General features: G+C 40.9%; 1 protein-coding gene and 1 non-coding gene across 2 annotated transcripts in view; one reads left to right on the top strand and one right to left on the bottom strand.

Annotated features, from left to right (window-relative positions):
* Positions 1–21,176, top strand: part of LOC134658504 (dihydropyrimidinase-like) — a 58,652-nt gene extending 37,476 nt beyond the window's left edge. The window contains exons 3-12 of the mRNA XM_063514190.1: positions 7,873–8,057; positions 9,638–9,714; positions 10,768–10,965; positions 11,047–11,169; positions 11,251–11,373; positions 11,455–11,577; positions 12,502–12,603; positions 17,557–17,601; positions 18,308–18,434; positions 21,064–21,176. Coding sequence (XP_063370260.1) covers positions 7,873–8,057; positions 9,638–9,714; positions 10,768–10,965; positions 11,047–11,169; positions 11,251–11,373; positions 11,455–11,577; positions 12,502–12,603; positions 17,557–17,601; positions 18,308–18,434; positions 21,064–21,176 — 1,216 coding nt within the window. The remainder of the gene's footprint in view (positions 1–7,872; positions 8,058–9,637; positions 9,715–10,767; positions 10,966–11,046; positions 11,170–11,250; positions 11,374–11,454; positions 11,578–12,501; positions 12,604–17,556; positions 17,602–18,307; positions 18,435–21,063) is intronic.
* Trnar-gcg (transfer RNA arginine (anticodon GCG)) lies at positions 13,376–13,450 on the bottom strand. The gene has a single exon. It is a non-coding gene; the product is annotated as a tRNA-Arg (tRNA).
* Positions 21,177–21,790: the final 614 nt, after the last annotated feature.

Here is a 21,790-nt window from a genome sequence, read left to right as displayed (position 1 = left end):
TAAATCGACAGCAAAATTTCACAAAATCTAAGAGATTGGTTAAATTGGATGGAAAAAGGGTCATAGGATAGACGTTGTTTACTTCTCTAATTGTAGGTATGTTACTATAGGGTATTTGACTAGTGAAATTAGTTTCTTTTTCGAACTGTCAAAACGATTTTGCTACTATGGAATTTATATGAAACACTAGCATATGACGTCATTATCAAATTACCTACTCTTTATAGTTTTATACAGGTTTTAAAATAGAAATGGTGTCTAAACATAACTGCTGTCAACGTTTCTCTAATAATTTTCTGGTGCTTTATTTCATGCATGGTGTAAAATCATTTATGTTAAATACAGTCAAATAGGGTACCCTTATTAAGTTATTAACTTACATGCCTAACTATTAGCGGGCGAACCTTCTGTACTTCATAAATAGTTATTCGGTGGCTTCAGACCAGGATGCGCACAGCTGAAGATTATTCTCAAGTCTCTCAACACTGTATTTCGCAAGGAGGCTGTGGGCAACTGATTGATGGAATTATTGGTCAATAAAATTCAAAGGAGTCATAATGATTTTCAGTATAGAGAGAGAAATACAAAAAGAGACACACGTTGACTAATTTTTCGTAATAATCCATTTCATCAGACGGCCACAACAGTAAGAACACTAAGAACATTATTCGCCTCTTAAGCTATAACTTCATTATCAGTGTATTACTTTATCCCATCTGAGCGTTGGGAGGAGCTTGCGGGTAAGAGGTCAGAATGGCGCAATAAGGTAAAAGAAGGTGTAGCTACTTTCGAAGAAGCTCGACTTGAACACCTGGACCAGAAACGCATTCAACGGAAGTCTCGACCTAAGCCCTCTTATGCATACACATATAATGACCAAGGGCAGCTTTATTGTGCACAGTGCGATCGGATATTTAAAACGAAGTTCGGTTTTGCGAGCCTTATACGTGCTCATCAGAGAAAAGTGTAAGGGTCGCCGTTGTCGGATACGACATGGAGGACTATATACTATATATATTACTTTACATTGCTATAGCTATCTAAGAGTAAGTATTTATGTGCGGGTTTCGGGGTCAATACTGGTAACAGCGTTTCAATCGTAATCGTAACAGTAACATTGTTATCAATCCATAAATTGCGTGTAACCTGCTCATACTAACTGCAGTTACATAACAACGCAGATTGTGTGAGAGGAAATTGGTATTGGCATTACTTAATCTGAGATCTTGGCAGGGAAGCCTGCCTGTGCCGGTTGAATGGAATAGCATAGATGAGATTGAAAGCGATGGTCTCGGTATTGATTTGTTTTCTGCTATAGTTTATAAAGCATTAATAAGTGTATGTAAGTATAAATCAAGCGATTTATGCTGTAATTCTGAAGTAAATCATGAGTAATAGGTAATAAATAAGGTGACATACTACTTGAGATTACTTCATTGATAAGGTCAATGCACCTTGAAAATGAAAATAAACAATTATGCATACGATACTCATCTACAGATCCCAGTTTATACAGCTTAGTAGAAATTGCTTCTAGTTTAGTATACCTATACATATTTGTCATTCTCAAAACCCGCTTTCAAAGATATCGCAACGTAGTCAAAAGAAATTAATGGTGTCATCATTGCACTCACATCTTCCCTGCGTGTAAAAGAATTCTCTTTAGCTACCTGTAAGCAACATAATCCGTCACCGCTAATTTAAAAACAAACTTGACCACAGAAGCCACAGACCGCACATTATATGGGCCCGGATATGACCTGTTACTGCTGTTACCGCATTAGCGCTTCCTGCGCGCCACGCATCCAAATCAACGCGGCTCCAATTTGGATTCTTGTTGATTCGCTACGGTACCATTCCTAAACCTTAATGTAAGGAAATAAAGTCTACCATTGGTTAGGTCAGTGTTGCTGTTCAAAAACGTATATATGACGCCATTTTTATTAAGATGTCATTGCACTCCATTTGTTCGGTATTTATTTCAAATTGGTGTCATATTTTACGGCTGGATATGTCTCGTTAACACCTAGGTCGCTGCAAAAAACAAAAGGATACATAGTTAAGCTATGCAGCTTAACTAAATATGCAGCTAGGAATATACTATCTACTTAGGTATATTCCTAGCTGGCATTCTTTTTAGACCACAGAAAACTGCCTAGGGGTTGGTCTGTGTTTTAGCCACATCCCGCCCGGCAAGCCCGGCTTTTTAGGCACATCAGTGTGGAAACAGTAGTAACCGAAATCTATAAGTCCCATAGCCATATTATGTCTAATCATTTTTTAATGTGAGCCATTACGTTATAAATTAAATATGTTATTGCGAGTTCAGCAGATTACAACAGCTCTCTGTTATTTTTAACAAAAAAAGACCCTAAGCAAATTTCCCTGTATATTCTATAATTTTAATTTCTCTACCTAGTCCCATTAAAAAATATATATTTGTTAGTCCGTTGTTTTGTTCTCGCACGTGATTTATTATTAAATTAAACGTAATGATCTAAAAATAACGACGTAAACGGTTAATATGCGTGAAATTGGATTCGGCAGGTTGTCTATTCTGCGGTGAGGTGGAAAATGCGAGTCATTGTTCAGGTAGGACGCATAATCAAATATTGTTATTTACCAATTTCTGAACTTCTTATTGAAATTAGTTACGCTCAGTCTAGTCTTGTATGGAGCATTTTAGAATCAATAAATAATGTTAATTTAAATGAAACAGCTAAACGTATTCTCAGTTCGTATCTTTATACTTTTAACAGTCTACCGTCCCTGCCCCACCAGCACCACGCATAAAAGCCGTAATAATCCTTTGGAAAACCAGTTTCAATTTGGAACTTAGTGTTCAAAAATACGATTAAACAATTCAATGCGCGTCTCGTGGCAAGAGCTTCCAAGACCTAGCCAACTTCGGTTTCAGCTTTATTTTTTTTAGCCACCCTGTATACGTGTCTGTAGGTTTGTACTAAGTAACATAATATCCACTTATTTCGTCATGATTGTTTGTATTGCGTGATTGCGACTTGCGAGATACGATACGATTAACTTTCTCAATTAAATCCATCATTGCATCTCTAGAGTAAACATGTGGGCTTGACCTGGCCACCTGTGGGCGTGGGACACTCGCTAGCCTTGATAACAATGCAAATAACCGTTTGCCCTACAAACCTTTAATAATATCATACAATTGTCATATTTGTCATATATTATTAAGTACATACACCACAACATTAAAAAAATTCTTCGAAGGATTAAGTTAGAAAATTATACCTACAGCAGGCGTGGCTCACTCCGCGATTTCGTCGCTTTGCTACAGGTAGCTAAAATACATCCGTTCCGCCCCAATTTTGGGGAAAGCCGCGCGTGGCGCTGTCGCCACCTAGCAGCCATATCTGTGCTGATCGTAACTTAATTCTTAAATACAATGATGAGATCATATTATAACCTATTTCGCAGTGAGATAAAAAGAAAAAGTCGCAAAAGTCATAACTGCCGTTACAACGAAACTGTGTAAATAACAAAAAGCGAATGTTACGAGCGAAATCGAGTGAGAATTCACAACAGAAAACAACGTTATCGGACATCTCGCGAACCAGTTCCCGAGATAAGTGTGCGGAGTACACAGTACATACATATACACAACACAAATCATTGTACAGCGAGCTGCAAAATTGCATGGACACGTTTTGATTGGATATCTTTCGTGTGGCCGCGTGCACTTTTGCAGGTGGATGTACATTCTTGGTTAGTTGTAATGTTGACAGATATATAATACAGGGTAATTTTTATGATGTGATTAAAAACTACATTTTCCCATGACGATGTCGTGAAAAATTATATGCATAGTAGTTTTTTTCTACAAACTGTTGTAGCTGATGTCTAAATTTCTCTTAAAACATTAATGGCGTTATTCATAAACGGCTGCTAAGCCAGTTAATCAGTTGATGATCGTCGTTTGTCCCTATCTGTCGTTATGCCATAGAGAGGAACAAACGGCGATCATCAGCTGATTAACTTAGCAGCTGCTCAGCAGACGTTTATGAATAACGCCATAAACAATTGGTACCTTCTAATAATTCTAATTTGTAATTGAAACAAGTAAGATTAATGATTACGTACGTGTTGCGTGCTGATTGTTTTTATATAGGTACTGTGACATCGTCGTAAACGGCATAATTCCGTATGTTTGTAAACATCAAACATGTCGCCTACTGGTTATGATGGTAATCGACTACACAATCAACACAAATATCTACCTAATGATTTAGCTCGTAAAACTGAGATCAGTTTACAATCCATATTAAGTTGCCATAAACGTACTATCGTTCAATAATACATAGTACGGTAGTCGCCAATCATTGGTATTATCACAATGGGATAAAGGACACATTCGTAAAATAGTTATTTTCGATACAAGTGCGAAAAAGAGGAAATTCGAAACGAGTGGCGATAAATTAAAACACGACCGAAGGGAGTGTTTTAAATCGACACGAGTTGCGAATTACCTATTCGCACGTGTATCGAACAACGTTTTACAGTAGGTACATATGGCACTTTAAAGTTTCGACATACGCACGAAAAGTGCTATTTTACGCACTAGTGCGAAAAAGTAGCCCCATATGTACTGTAAATATCTTTGGTGTCCTCTATATGAAAGACTACAAAGCGAGTCTGCTAAAGTTGTTATTCTTTTGGATAACTAATTAACTTTTGGTGTGTTATTTGTTTGTAAACTGTATAACATTATGAACAAGGCACATATTTGTTTGGTTTGTATGAGAGGTAAATTAAGATTGTGTGAACTGCTAGGATATTGCTGACATATTCATAATGTGAAATGTGATAATCACATAACGAATTAACGATGTATTAAAAGCGAAAGTGTGGGAATTTAACTTTTTACATAGAAATGGAAAGTAAACGTTTAAACTGTAATTTTTATAATATCTGACGAAGTCTTTCACTCTCACATTTCATTGTTTTTAAAGAATTCTCTTCACACGAATTTCTTCGAGAAAAAAAATTGTTGTTTCCGTTCCATTACCTTTATAGGGTCCGTTCCGTACTAAGAAGGCAAAACAGGAACCCTTTATTTTGCGACTCTGTCCGTTAGTCTGTCTGTCTGTCTCATCGCTAATGCATTAATACATTATACATACTGGGTGTTTTTCAACCCTTAGTCAAATTTTGCGAGGTATATATTATAGGTCATAGTGAGCAACTTTTATTTGGGACCTCAACCAATCGAGCTCTCCCATAGAAAACTTCGACGTCTGATCAGCAAAAATGTATGAAACAGCAATTTTTTGCGCGATTATGGGTACGTGTTGAAAAACACCCTGTATACACATTTTAAGACACTCTTTTTCTACTAAATATGAAATATACACCCAAATCTAAAAACAAATTATGGGTGCGATTTAGTTAGGTACATAAAAATTATAGGTTTAATTTTAATAATTATGTCATGTTTAAGGTCGTATATTCACACCTATGTCAAATGTGACAAGTAATTATGTAATGTGTATGTGTAATGGGTGGGTGTGAAATTAGGACGAGGTGCGGCTAGCACTGAAACACTATCGTTAGTTAGGGTTCCGCGCCCAAAGGGTATAAACGGGACCCTGTTACTAAGATTCCTCCGTCTGTCTGTCTGTCACCAGGCTGTATCTCATGAACCGTGATAGCTAGACAATTGAAATTTTCACAGATGTATTTCTGCTGCGTTATATTATAACAACAAATACTAAAAAGTACGGAACCCTCGGTGGGCGAGTGAGAACTTGTCCGCTTTTTTTTAAATGGTATAACTGTCCTGTGAATGAATGTTTTAAATTGATTGCCTTTAGGATTTAGAATTTAGAAATTCTATGAAAAATTCGTAAATAAATAAAAATATAGTTTTACAACTTACTTAGTATTAGAAGTATAGTCTATAGATCTATGTATAAGACGTATAGGTACATATATCGAATCTTAAAAGAATATAAAATAAACCAACAATATTTGGTATCTCTGAAATTTTTGAGAGAGTATGTACCTATAAAGTGTCATTCAATAGAAATTGCTAACTATGTAAACAAACTGCCATACTAAAATTGACACTGAATGTCAATTTACTAGTAACTTTTGTTTACATAGTTAGCAAGTTCTATTGAATGACACTTTAGATGAGGAGACTATTACAGTATAGTTTCCAAACGCTCCGATAGATGGCGCTGGCTGCAAGATAAATGGCGCTATCGTTTGTTCAACGTAGTTTCTTGACGTCGCTTCGTATGTTCCGAAGCGTTATCGATTGACATCTAGTTTGTGTTAAAGCTAGAAACAAGATTTCTCTAGAAAGGGTGTTGGTTGGCCAAATGTCCGGCCAGCATCTTCGGAAAACATAAAAATAAAAACAATATTAGTTTGTACTTATTGCAATTTAAATCAGGCGATAAAGCCCATATTACAAGTACCTTTTAGATAGACTGACATTTATAATTTATATGAATTGTATGATTGAATGAATAATATCTGACATCGTATGATTAACTCGAATAAATAAATAAGTATGTTAGATTATTTCATAGATTTTAGTAATGGTGATTATATTTGTAAGTAGAGATGCCCCGAATAGTGGTTTAGGCTGAATATTCGGCATGACATGCGAACATTGTGAGTCACAATTATTATGAAAACTGATCGCTAACAAAGCTCAACGTTAGCTAAGAGTGGCTAAGATATATTTTTGTTGAACAGCATTAATGAATAGAGTCAAACAAAACAGACTCATGATAAAAATAAAATGTTTTTTAATCAACAAATGCTCAAAAAAGGGTCTTCGTATTTAACAACTTTCCAAGAAAACATTCTAAATATAACTATATAGTTTATAGTTATTTTTCTTGTGCAATTTTTCTTTTTAAGTAGGTGCAACAGGTATTCGGCAAAGTGGCCGAATACCGAATAGTTGCCGAATATTCGTGGCATCTCTTATTTGTAAGTATGCTTGATTTTTGTGATTTCGATATCTTGATAATCGTATCGGCGTTTCATACAGTTCATTAATATTTTTTAATCATTACATTTTAATTACTTTTACAATTTATGCTGCAATATTTTATTGATTTTTCAATTCGGGATAACTTCAAACGCGGGGTAATTTTGAAAATCACTAGTGTTTTTCAAACGGAAGTCACATTTGTTGTTTTTTTCCTTTTTTAACATAAATAACGTGAATCCTAAGACAAACAGCCAGAGTTGCATTTGCTTTTATATAACATGTATGACCAGCTGTCCACTGACCTTGGGTATTGTATGTAATAATTACAGATGTGTTATTGTTCTGTTGTGTACTAACTTACTTGAATACACCATATTTATGTCACTTGTTGAGAGTTGACGATGAATTATTACGTATTCAGTGACGTCATAAAACTTTTAATTAAATATTTAATTTCCATTTGAATCACCATGTTTTTGTTTTACCTGTTTCTAGTTTCTTCCTATAAGTTATCATAAAATTCCCAATAAAAAGAAACATGAATTTGACACTTTTCTTAAGGGGCCCACTGATTAACAGTCCGCCGGACGGTATCGGTCTGTCAGTTAGAACAAAAATTTGACAGTTCTGAACAACTGACAGGCCGATACCGTCCGGCGGACTGTTAATCAGTGGGCCCCTTTAGGACTGACAGGAAACCCTATACTTCGACCGGCCAACTCCATTACATGAGTAGAGATTTTAGTGTATTTGCTAGAAGATTAATATTATGTTCCAATATTGATCTGCGACGAACATGAAACTACGAACTTGAACTATACTGTTTACTACAAAGATCTCGCTTCTCTCGGTTACCAATAAATAAACCAAAATGTTCGTCTTTCCAGACAAGTGGGCCGCAATCTCATCATCCCGGGCGGCACGCGCACCATCGACGCGACGGGCAAGCTCGTGATGCCGGGCGGCATCGACCCGCACACGCACTTCGAGCTCGAGATGATGGGCGCCAAGACGGTCGACGACTTCTACAAGGGCACCCGAGCCGCTGTTGCGGGAGGCACCACGACAGTCAGTAAGTACTCGTGATGCCGGGCGGCATCGACCCGCACACGCACTTCGAGCTCGAGATGATGGGCGCCAAGACGGCCGACGACTTCTACAAGGGCACCCGGGCCGCTGTTGCGGGAGGCACCACGACAGTCAGTAAGTACTCGTGATGCCGGGCGGCATCGACCCGCACACGCACTTCGAGCTCGAGATGATGGGCGCCAAGACGGCCGACGACTTCTACAAGGGCACCCGGGCCGCTGTTGCAGGAGGCACCACGACAGTCAGTAAGTACTCGTGATGCCGGGCGGCATCGAACCGCACACGCACTTCGAGCTCGAGATGATGGGCGCCAAGACGGCCGACGACTTCTACAAGGGCACCCGAGCCGCTGTTGCGGGAGGCACCACGACAGTCAGTAAGTACTCGTGATGCCGGGCGGCATCGACCCGCACACGCACTTCGAGCTCGAGATGATGGGCGCCAAGACGGCCGACGACTTCTACAAGGGCACCCGAGCCGCTGTTGCGGGAGGCACCACGACAGTCAGTAAGTACTCGTGATGCCGGGCGGCATCGACCCGCACACGCACTTCGAGCTCGAGATGATGGGCGCCAAGACGGCCGACGACTTCTACAAGGGCACCCGGGCCGCTGTTGCGGGTGGCACCACGACAGTTAGTAAGTACTCGTGATGCCGGGCGGCATCGACCCGCACTCGCACTTCGAGCTCGAGATGATGGGCGCCAAGACGGCCGACGACTTCTACAAGGGCACCCGGGCCGCTGTTGCGGGGGACACCACGACAGTCAGTAAGTACTCGTGATGCCGGGCGGCATCGACCCGCACACGCACTTCGAGCTCGAGATGATGGGAGCCAAGACGGCCGACGACTTCTACAAGGGCACTCGAGTCGCTGTTGCGGGAGGCACCACGACAGTCAGTCAGTACTCGTGATGCTCGTGATCTTGAAGAGCATTAAATGTTGGGAAGCCTGACTTCAGCCCCTACAAAGGGCGCTTCCGTCGTTCGTTCTACATTTGAAATCAAGTTATGTATGCTTCAATTATATCTCGCGAGACACTTGCAATATAAGCGACTGGCGATCCCGTGATGTCGGGTGGCATCAATCCGCACACGCACGCACTTCATATAATTGGTAGATGACCCATGAAACATTATCGCACTTAAAGAGGTTAATATGAATCGCAGGATGAAACAAAATGCGTCCAAAAGCCAACCAATCAACGCAAAGGGCCAGAATAAGTACAATTATACAATATTATTACTACACCTTATAAAACAAAGTTCCCCGCCGCGTCTGTCTGTGTGTTTGTATGTTCGCGATAAACTCAAAAACTACTGAACAGATTTTCACTCGGTTTTCACCTATCGATAGAGTGATTCTTAGGAAGGTTTGTGTATAATTTGTTAAACCGTGCGAAGCCGGGGCGGGTCGCTAGCATTATCTAAATCAAAATTAACCAATGGGTCCTTGGATTTTTTTTGTTTAATCACTTACCTAAATACCTGGCACCAAAATTAGACTTTTCAATTTTACACAACACACATAATAAATACAATAATCCATTTTTTCTATTTCCAGTCGACTTTGTGCTGCCTGAAAAGGGCCAATCACTGGTCGAGGCGTACAACAATTGGCGGCAGAAGGCCGATGGCAAGGTTAGTCTTTATGTTAAACTTATTGTGCATTCAAGTACAGACTTTTGAAATTGGAATACCGTTCGGCTTTCTTTTATTTTGTTTATTGACAGTTACGCAATGTTTATATTTGGAAGCCTATTGTGTATTTCATGATACAACAATATTATTGTTTAGATTAGGTATGGTATAAAAATTATGATGTTCATTACAATACATACCTATATTGCGTACCTATAAGCGCACTAATACTGTCCCGCCCCAAGCAAAAGCCATAATAGCCATTGAAAATCGGTTTAAATTCGGATTTAGTTGCAAGAATACGGTAAACAAATGCATTTTCATATTTTTGTTCGAGTAACTATCGTACCTATCGTTGTCTAAATTATACTTTTGTTTAAAACAGGACGATTTTGGCTTCGGCTAATAAGATGACTTACGATGCTACTAACTCTATTAGATATTTATAACCAGGTTTGGTGTCAAGATTGGGTCTCTTACCTATAGTTTGTTAAAGGACTGTCTCATTTCAAACATAGAGAGAATCACACTCTTTGTCTTACACTAGTACTAGCATCCAAAAGAAAAGGATGAGTATAGTTTTCCTGGATCTTACTGACTGCGAAATTGGTTTGACCAACTATATTTCAAAGTGCGATGGCATTTGCAAAATGAGTGATCAGACCTGATGCGCTGCACGCACTATCAGTATAATGTCATTATTTTGTCATTACCTACTTCAAAACTATCAAACTTTTTTAATAACTTCATTTTCTTCCCTCATTCTTTCTGTCATTTCTGATTCCATCATTTCAATCAATTCACTGTCAATAGTAATGTCATTTCTAGTATCATTACTTTGATATAGCTCAAATACTGAAGTAAGATATTTAAATAACTTCATTACTTACCGTCAATCCTTCATGCCAATCCCTACACTATCACTAAAAATGTCATTTCTTCAAAGTAATGATATTCATGATAGGGTCGGGCCCATATAAGACAGTAGAGTTGCTGGCTACTATTTTTAGAGCACACAAATTATAACTGACCAAACAAACCGTACCTTTCCAGGTGTGTTGCGACTACGGGCTCCACGTAGGCGTGACCTGGTGGTCGCCCTCTGTCCGCAAGGACATGGAGAGGCTGGTCTCCGAGTTCGGCGTCAACTCCTTCAAGATGTTCATGGCGTACAAGGACGCCTGGATGCTGGACGACTATCATCTCATGTGCGCTATGGAGGCCTGTGCTGAACTGAGGGCCTTGCCACAGGTACTGTTTAAGAGCCAACAGGAGTGGTCATTTCTCCATACAAACGTACTCGACTGTTTCCTCCGTGGGTTTTGAAGCTAGAGCAATGATTTCGGCGTCAACTCCTTCAAGATGTTCATGGCGTACAAGGACGCCTGGATGCTGGACGACTATCATCTCATGTGCGCTATGGAGGCCTGTGCTGAACTGAGGGCCTTGCCACAGGTACTGTTTAAGAGCCAACAGGAGTGGTCATTTCTCCATACAAACGTACTCGACTGTTTCCTCCGTGGGTTTTGAAGCTAGAGCAATGATTTCGGCGTCAACTCCTTCAAGATGTTCATGGCGTACAAGGACGCCTGGATGCTGGACGACTATCATCTCATGTGCGCTATGGAGGCCTGTGCTGAACTGAGGGCCTTGCCACAGGTACTGTTTAAGAGCCAACAGGAGTGGTCATTTCTCCATACAAACGTACTCGACTGTTTCCTCCGTGGGTTTTGAAGCTAGAGCAATGATTTCGGCGTCAACTCCTTCAAGATGTTCATGGCGTACAAGGACGCCTGGATGCTTGATGACTATCATCTCATGTGCGCTATGGAGGCCTGTGCTGAACTGAGGGCTTTGCCACAGGTACTGTCTTTGTCTACATCAGCTATTTAGAAGGTGATCCTACCAGGGATGTTGCGGATGCCGATTTTTTGACATCCGCGGATGCGGATTTTTAAAGGCTCACATCCGCGGATGCGGATGTCAAGATAGTACCATAAAAAACGTCAAATATTACATCTTAATAATTTTTATTTCAAAAAACCGGCCAAGTGCGAGTCGGACTCGCGTTTCAAGGGTTCCGTACATTAAGTCCCACTCACGCTTGACTGCTCATTTCTAATAGGTTTTTTGGTTAATGACTAAATTACCTAGCAGTCTAGCACTTACGCCGAAGCTAAGACGTTCCTGTACCGACCTGTTCCACATCCGCGTCTGCATTAAATCCGCATCGATTTTATGCGGATGCGGATGCGGATGTTGAAAATAATGCGGAAGTTCCGCGGTTGCGGATGCGGATGCGGATATTCGCAACATCCCTGGATCCTACCATCATGAAACTTCGCTAGCTAGTTGCAAGACAGCTAGAACAGCGACATCTAGCACCAAATTTAGACAACTATAAAAGCTTTATTTAACAAATGAAAGGTACACGGAAAGAATATGTCTAGTCACTCGGTCAGTAGCAGTCATTGGGTGTTTTTAAAGTGAGAAAAAAAAGACTTAAGTATATTTATAATTACAGAGTTAACAAAAGGTGTAACAAATAGTTAATTGAGAGCTCTACATTTTGACATCAAAAAAAGAAGAAGAATCCGCCTCTATACTAAATTCTCTTTGATTATATTATAGAGTTGTATACTCTTTTGTTCTGTTTTTAATATTGTAAACGCCACGCCTATCGAGTGCGGCGCGTCATTGTGAACCTTATCGGAATGCACGAAGGTTGATATTGGGCTGTAGCCGCTATCTATGGCGGTCAAAGGGTTAAAGATATTTTTTTTTCAGGTGCACGCAGAGAACGGGCACATCATAGCTCGTAATACGGAGAAGCTTCTAGTGTCTGGTGTTACCGGCCCTGAAGGACACGAGCGATCTAGAGATGAGGAGGTTAGGACTACAATTAATTAATTATAAACTAAAATAGATCTCATATATTTAAAAAAAAGAAGCGCTGTTGGCCTAGCGGTAAGAGCGTGCAACTTGCAATCCGGAGGTCGCGGGTTCGAACCCCGGCTCGTACCAATGAGTTTTTCGGAACTTATGTACGAAATATCATTTGATATTTACCAGTCGCTTTTCGGTGAAGGAAAACATCGTGAGGAAACCGGACTAATCCCAATACGGGCCTAGTTTACCCTCTGGGTTGGAAGGTCAGATGGCAGTCGCTTTCGTAAAAACTAGTGCCCACGGCAATTACTAAGATTAGTTGCCAAGCGGACCCCAGGCTCTCATGAGCCGTGGCAAAAATGCCGGGACAACGCGAGGAAGAAGAAGATATTTAAAAAAAACCGGCTAAGTGCGAGTCGGACTCGCGCACGGAGGGTTCCGCACCATCAACAAAAAATAGAGCAGAACAAGCAATAAAACGGTCACCCATCCAAGTACTGACCCCGCCCGACGTTGCTTAACTTCGGTCAAAAATCACGTTTGTTGTATGGGAGCCCCGCTTAAATCTTTATTTTATTCTGTTTTTAGTATTTGTTGTTATAGCGGCAACAGAAATACATTATTTGTGAAAATTTCAACTGGCTAGCTATCACAGTTCGTGAGATACAGCCTGGTGACAGACGGTCGGTCGGACGGACGGCGGAGTCTTAGTAATAGGGTCCCGTTTTTACCCTTTGGGTACGGAACCCTAAAAAGTGGGTAAGCCCTCCAGTGGTGAAGGCCGGATTCGAACCGGCGTCTTTAGCGACCCGCGGGCTAACGCCTTGAACCCCTAGGCCACCCCGCCAAAACAGAACCCGTCCCAATGTCTCGACTATATGCCATCTTACCAAGACCACAGAATAAATAATAGTACTAGGTACAGAAGGTTCACTCTAACAAAACGCGTCTATTACGACAAATATGACCGCAAGCGCGAGCAGGCGTCCGTTCCGTAGCGGTGCGCGGCAACTAGCTAGACACCAAAATTGGTGTGACCCGCATGTATAATTTATTTTAATTTGACATTGTTCTTAAATTAATGTAAATGTATTGTGTATAAGTGTATATAGCTAATTAATGTACTTTGTAAATACCTACTTGAATGTTGTAGAATGTAGTTTTAAGAATAATTTGCATGCTGTCATGAGATAGCGGATCAAGGTAGATCATTACTAACCTAACTATAAGACCTGTAACTAACCCTTTTTCTGCAAATAAATATGAATATGTATTTGTAGCGACGCGACGAAATCGCGGACTGAGCCACGCCTGGTATGGGGGCGTTTTTTTTTGTTGTCCCTACACTTTTTTTTTTCAAATTTGGGATTTTTTTATGTTATTTCTACTCAGAATCACGAGCTCTTTCTATCCTAATAGGAGAAAAAAAGTGTCCCAAAATTTCCATACATTTTTCGATCTTTCCATTTCGCGACCGCCATACTAAGTCTATGGAAAATGGTGACGCAATGGAAATAAAAACCTTAGGACACTTTGTTTCTCCTATTATGATAGAAAGAGCTCGTGATTCTGAGTAGAAATAACATAAAAAATCCCAAATTTGAAAAAAAAGTATAGGGGACAACAAAAAAAAACCGGCCAAGTGCGAGTCGGACTCGCGCACGGAGGGTTCCGCACCACCATAGAGCAAAACAAGCAAAAAAACGGTCACCCATCAAAGTACTGACCCCGCCCGACGTTGCTTAACTTCGATCAAAAATCACGTTTGTTGTATGGGAGCCCCACTTAAATCTTTATTTTATTCTGTTTTTAGTATTTGTTGCTATAGCGGCAACAGAAATACATCATCTGTGAAAATTTCAACTGTCTAGGTATCACGGTTCGTGAGATACAGCCTGGTGACAGACGGACGGACGGACGGACGGACGGACGGACGGACGGACGGACGGACAGCGGAGTCTAAGTAATAGGGTCCCGTTTTTACCCTTTGGGTACGGAACCCTAAAAACGCCCATGGGCCAGAATGCTGGGCGACGAAAGTGGCGGAGTAGCGGATTAAGAATGAGTATACATTTATATGTATGGTATTTTTCCCCTTATGGGGAAGTTTGAAAGTAGCATCGGTAACGGAGAAAATGAGGAGGAGTAGGTTAGCATTGACGACCGGTCTGGCCTAGTGGGTAGTGACCCTGCCTGCTAAGCCGATGGTCCTGGGTTCGAATCCCGGTAAGGGCATTTATTTGTGTGATGAACACTAATATTTGTTCCGGAGTCATGGATGTTTTCTATGTATATAAGTATGTATTTATCTATATAAGTATGTATATCGTCGCCTAGTACCCATAGTACAAGCTTTGCTTAGTTTGGGGCTAGGTTGATCTGTGTAAGATGTCCCCCGATATTTATTTATTATTTATTATGGTATGGGCATGTAATGAGGAGGGATGACCGCCATATATAGTTCGTTTTTTTTAGCATTAGAAAGAACTTGCAACAAGATAAGCGATCTTGACATGTCTTTTAATTGAAAAACGCTTTTTAAAAATCAAAAACTATTACATATGAAAGCAGAAGAATATAAATGATCATATTAGATTCATAATTGTTACATATTTGCCGTCACTTATTTTTAAAATGTGTTTTTCAATTAAAAGGTTGTGGGCCACCGGACGAAGCCTGCGTTGTGGATTTCTTACTATATACTAGAGTTTTTTCTTGAATAAATTACATTAAAAAAAAAATTAAAAGACACATCAAGATTGTTTACCTTATTTCTAATGCTAAAAAAACGAACTATAGGCAAGAGAATATTAGGGATGAATGTTGTTGGACGGAGAGCGGATGGAAGACCCAAAAAAACCGGCCAAGTGCGAGTCGGACTCGCGCACGGAGGGTTCCGCACCATCAACAAAAAATAGAGCAATACAAGCAAAAAAAACAAGCAAAAAAACGGTCACCCATCCAAGTACTGACCCCGCCCGACGTTGCTTAACTTTGGTCAAAAATCACGTTTGTTGTATGGGAGCCTCACTTAAATCTTTATTTTATTGTGTTTTTAGTATTTGTTGTTATAGCGGCAACAGAAATGCATCATCTGTGAACATTTCAACTGTCTAGCTATCACGGTTCGTGAGATACCGCCTGGTGACAGACGGACGGACGGACGGACGGACGGACAGCGGAGTCTTAGTAATAGGGTCCCGTTTTTACCCTTTGGGTACGGAACCCTAAAAACTATGGATGGATTGTGTGAAAGAGTATATGAGAAGGAGTGAGTGCTAGGTGACGCAAGAATCGCAAAATAGGGGAGAATGAAAAAGAAAAACATGACCAAAACCCCACATACCGTGGGATAAGGGCAGGAAGATGAAGAGACATTATTAACCTTTTGGACGCCAATGACCGATATATCCGCACCGTAGGTTCAACGCCAAAGACCGATTAACCTGTCGAATCTCACGATATGACGTCACCATAAGCGTTCTGGCTCATATATGAGCCGTGGGAGCTGACAGATTAATCGGTCACAGACCATAGAGCAACATCGACCTACGTGCATTTTCAGTTTTGACACTTCAATGATGTGGCGTCAAAGTGACAGCTTTTGTGTTTGACACGGCGTGGAAAAGGTGATTATGGGTCATCCCATACTAAAGTCTATTTTTTTATTCGGTAGACTGAAATGACAGTTAATAGTATGAACATGAAATGTCATTTCATACTATTAACTGTCATTTCAGTCTACCGAATAAAAAAATAGACTTTAACGTGTCACAAGCTATGGCAGCTGCTCGACGTAACGGCCTGACCGCGACATTGCGCGACTGGCTTCGGCTAAGGCGACAACCATAAGTGGGTGGTTTGACCAATGTGCACTGCGTCTCACTCTCTCACTAAGCAAAACGTGAGACGCAAACACACATTGGACAAATAAATTGGACAGGTGGAATACCAGGCAATACCAGCGTGAGCTAGTTTCGGACACAGAACATATTAAAGAGGTTAGAACGGCTATCGCGCGCAGTATCGGAACCGGTATCGCCGCTTGTTCCTCTCCACATTTCCACATTTCTCTCGCAACGGTAGTAAAAACTTGTGTGGTGAATGGATACGCCTCCTTTAGACAGATTTGATGTCTGGCTTCTTAATCTGAACGTTATTGTGGCGCAAAAGGCATGTTTACGTTTTTCGGTCAGCGCGGGCGAGTACTAGCATGCGAGCGTTTGCTCATAACCGGCGGCGACACGTACCCTGCTCGCATCGCCATTCTACTTGTTCTGTGGTTTCAGAAGACGTCCGAAAGGACATCTTCCCAAAAACTGCTATGCAATGTGCGTAATATACGGCAGAAAGCCCTTATTGCAAAATACCTACGACCAGCCTACGACTATTCCAGTGTATACTGGAAAGTATGTACTGTATGGAACAAAACTCCGTTAGCTAGTTACGCGTCGGTACAACGACATCTATTGAGCAATAACGACAACTCGGTACCGTTAGCAGTACAAGTAGTCATGGTTTTAATGCGGTCTGGGGCCCGTTTCTCAAAAGCTTGTAACTTGTAATACAAGTGGAAGCCCCTTTCTAACAAAAGCTGTCAAAAAGTGGCATCCGCTTCTATTACAAGTTACAAGCTTTTGAGTAACGGGGTGGTCTAATCAAGTTGACAATCTTTGACAGAAAAACTCCAATCGAACCTTGTATTTAATACTTTCGTATTTATATTAAACTAGCGACCCGCCCCGTCTTCGCACGGGGTGAACCATAATATATTATACACCTAAACCTTCCTCAAGAATCACTCTATTGATAGGTGAAAACCGCTTTAAAATCCGTTCAGCAGTTTTTGAGTTTATCGCAGACATACAGACAGACAGACTGGCCGGGGGACTTTGTTTTATAAATAGATAATTATTTATTCTTATTGTGATGTTGAAATATTTTTTGTTTCAGGTTGAAGGGGAGGCGGTCAATCGCGCCTGCGTTATTGCCAACCAGGTAATTAAAAACAATTTTATCGAGGAACTAAAATTGAGTTAGACCAAGATAAGTCTGCAACGATTTTGATAGCACACGCAGTGCAAGTGTTATTTTAAACGTCAAACTTCTATGAAGTTATGACGTATACAGACTTTTCTTGGTCTAACTCTAGGCGTGTAGGGAATTTGAATATTTACCATTTCCTAGAAAAGAATAAGAATGATTTATTGCAGTACTGTGTACATTTGTAGATGATAATCATATAGAATTTGTTTCAACAGTTACCCATTTCGGGTATGCAATACTTAATTTACGTCACCCTAGGCCCGTAAGTGGGATTTTCTTCCCGCTACGCGAGAAGAAAATCTCACTTCCTGGCCAAGGCAAGACGTAAAACTTTAGACAAACCACGGGCGGTAATTCGTAAAGCCCCAGATCGCATATTTATGGGCCTCACCTTCGGTTCGGGCCACAAACACCTGCGATCTGGTGCATTTACGAATCGATTTACGAATCATCATAACTTAATTACTTATGAACTAAACTTAAATGACTTGCAAAGATAATTAAATAGGTACCAATTAATGTTCAAAATATTCTTTCAGACTATAAAAGTGACGTGTTACTCCAATGTCCCACTTTAGGCATTCCGAAAATGTTCACGATGATGCGCCAATTTTCGTGTTTTACAACTTTTACAAGCTAACACTTTTAACATTGACAGGTCAACTCGCCGCTGTACATCGTTCACATGATGTCAAAAAGCGCTGTAAGGGCGTTACAACAAGCCCGCGCCCGCCAGCGACAACCTCTGTATGGAGAGACCCTAGCCGCCACCGTCGGCACTGACGGTGAGTCACTCTATGTAGAAATCAGGGATGTTACAGAGCTCCGTTTCCGTTAAGACGAAACAGGAGCTGAGATTTAAATATTTTAGGTAAATATACCCGTCTCGCTAACGGAAGCGGCTCCTAAAACTAGTGCGATAAGGACAAGGCGAAAAATCCTGCGTAAAATCTCAAAAATCGAGGTTGCGTACTCGACTGTTTCCTCCTCCAAAACTTAACCAATCGTAACCAAATTTGGAAATCTAAATGATTATGAAATTATCTGTGTCGGACCGTTTTGCTTTTTTGGCTAATTGATATCAGTTTTGAATACCACGCCTCTCATTGCGGCATAGTCAATTAGGCCATATTGGCCATTTTTGAAGGGCTCTATCGCCTTAAAAAACAAAAATATCAAAAAAAGCAAAACGGTCCGACACAGATATTGACAATATTAATCTGTGTTGCAAAAATCATCGCTTCAAAACCCACGGAGGAAACAGTCGAGTACGTTTGTATGGAGAAATGACCACTCCTGTTGCCTCTTAAGTCGGAACTTCCGTTTGGTATTACACATCCGTTTCTGTTCCGGTTCCGTTACTTTTGAAACGGAAGCTATATCGGATGTCAATGCTTAGCGCGGCAGCGGGACATGAGCGGGGTACATCAAAAACAAACAGGTTTATACCAGTCATTCGCTCATAGCCCCGCTTGCCACGTGCTGCAGTAATTAGATGTTCTGGTTTATCCGTGTTTTCGAATTTAAAGTACCTATTCGTATGTGTTGTGTTGTGTAATGTATACCTACTGATAGTACTGACTCAGGCTCCGGTTCTGGTTCCGGTTCCGTTTTCGGTTCCGATTCCGTTTCTGGTTCCGATAAACTAAATTTAAAACATCTGGTTCCGCTTTCGGTTCCGATAAAACCACATCCGTTACATCCCTGGTAGAAATAACCTCTAGATTAGACCGAGGTGGATTAACTATGCCAACTTTGGATAATCCGTATTAGTGTAAGGCCTGAGTGGACGCTCGAGTTGGGCGTGCAGCGGGGCGGGGCGTGCGGCGTGCATGTTAAACAAATGCAAGCGTATAGGAGCGGCCTTAGTGCACGCTGCTCAAATTACTTGTGAGCCCGACGCCACGCTGCACGCCCCGCCGAACGCTCCGCTCCGAGCGTCCACTCAGGCCTTACACTAAGATTGTCCAATTAAGAATCAGAATTATATTGTCATTGAATAATGTCAAAGTTTTATCCCTTAATTTGGCAGAAATCACGGAAGGTCGTGAGTTCATACCACCTCGGCGCTCAATAGTATTAATCAATGATTCTGGTTAAGAAAAAAAAATACAAAAAGAGGGTCAAAGATTTTGGACAGTGCCAAATTAAGGGCCAAATAAATTGTCTTCAAACCAGAACCATTAGTCATATGAGATATGGCAGTTACGGCTACACGCTTAAGATCGGTTTTCCTAGGATAGCGGTGCCGTCATATAGCGGCCGTCGCCATACTAAATAATACGGCTAAATATGGATGTCGTAGTATTTGTATGGAGACGGCCGCTATATGACGGCACCGCTTTCGGAGGAAACCAAAGCTTTACTGCACGGTTCTATAGTGCAACTACATGCGTGTACCGCCATTGGTACAAAACCTCGAACCCAGGACCTCCGGCTTCCTAGGCAGGGTCACTACCGACCAGGCTAGGAGGTGGGGAACTAACTGGTCTGCCGGTCTAGCACATGATTGGCGCAACAGTATCTCGCCTCCGAGATACTGTCGCGCCAATCATGTGCTAAGTCTACTGTAGACTGGCATGTGTTGATGAGTACCATGTGTGTTTGACTACCGGTCTGGCCTAGTGGGTAGTGACCCTGCCTGTGAAGCCGTGCTCCTGGGTTCGAATCCCCGTAAGGGCAATTATTTGTGTGATGAGCACAGATATTTGTTCCTGAGTCATGGTTGTTTTCTATGTATTTAAGTATTTGTATATTATATCAATCGTTGTCTGAGTACCCACAACACGAGCCTTCTTGAGCTTACTGTGGGGCTTAGTCAATTTGTGTAAAAATGTCCTATAATGTTTTTTTTTAGGGTTCCGTACCCAAAGGGTAAAAACGGGACCCTATTACTAAGACTCCGCTGTCCGTCCGTCCGTCCGTCCGTCCGTCTGTCACCAGGCTGTATCTCACGAACCGTGATAGCTAGACAGTTGAAATTTTCACAGATGATGTATTTCTGTTGCCGCTATAACAACAAATACTAAAAACAGTAGTAGTTAGTAGTAGTGTTTAGTTTTAAGAGTAGGTACCTTGATTTTAATGTAATTTTTTTATTTTATTGTGAAGTGTAATGGAATGTTGCTTTGTTATTAAATAAATATTTTGGTTCGTTTGTAACAAAAAAAAAAAAAAAAAAAAACAATAAAATAAAGATTTAAGTGGGGCTCCCATACAACAAACGTGAATTTTGACCGAAGTTAAGCAACGTCGGGCGGGGTCAGTACTTGGATGGGTGACCGTTTTTTTGCTTGTTTTTTTTTGCTTGTTTTGCTCTATTTTTTGTTGATGGCGCGGAACCCTCCGTGCGCGAGTCCGACTCGCACCTGGCCGGTTTTTTTTTAAATCTGTGAGGTATGTTGCGTGTTGAAGGGTCGCACTACCGCAACTCGTGCTTCCGACACGCGGCCGCGCACGTGCTGTCCCCCCCGCTGCGGCCCGACCCCTCCACCCCGCAGGCCATCGTGGAGGCCCTCGCCGAGTGAGTGACACAATTACTTTACTGTATTCCATTAAGATCGGTTTTCCTAGAATAGCGGTGTCGTCATATAGCGGCCGTCTCCATACTAAATAATACGGCTAAATATGGATGTCGTAGTATTTGTATGGAGACGGCCGCTATATGACGGCATCGCTTTCGGAAGAAACCAAAGCTTTTACTACTAGATATACGCATAACTTTATAGTTAATAGTTTTATTTGATGTCTCCTTAATAGGGTTGTTGACACGTGTTGAATTTTATAACTAAATCTAGTTAAATAGATAGAAAATGAGCAATTTATCACAATACATTGGAAACTTAAAAAATATATGGGAATAATAAAAAAATACAAGACCTTAAAGTTTGAAAAAATATTCGAAATAGGAAAAAATAATGGTACCATTCGATTCGTTACATATTATTAAAAAATATTGTATGGCAACAATATACATAAATCCTTGTTTTTCATACTTACATCGAAACTGCTTCCAACGTTACTAACGTAATTTTGTTCGAAGCGTTTCGTCAGTAAAGTGCGGGTGCCAGACTTTGACCATCATTAAGGCAATGGGTCCCATACAGACATTTGATCCTCAAATCCTCAAATGTCTGTTCTC

The sequence above is a fragment of the Cydia amplana genome, chromosome 22 (assembly GCF_948474715.1).
Source record: "Cydia amplana chromosome 22, ilCydAmpl1.1, whole genome shotgun sequence".
Classification (NCBI taxonomy): Eukaryota; Metazoa; Arthropoda; class Insecta; order Lepidoptera; family Tortricidae; genus Cydia; species Cydia amplana.
The sequence above is the reverse complement of the archived record's forward strand: the minus strand, read 5'-3'. Positions and strand labels throughout refer to the sequence as shown.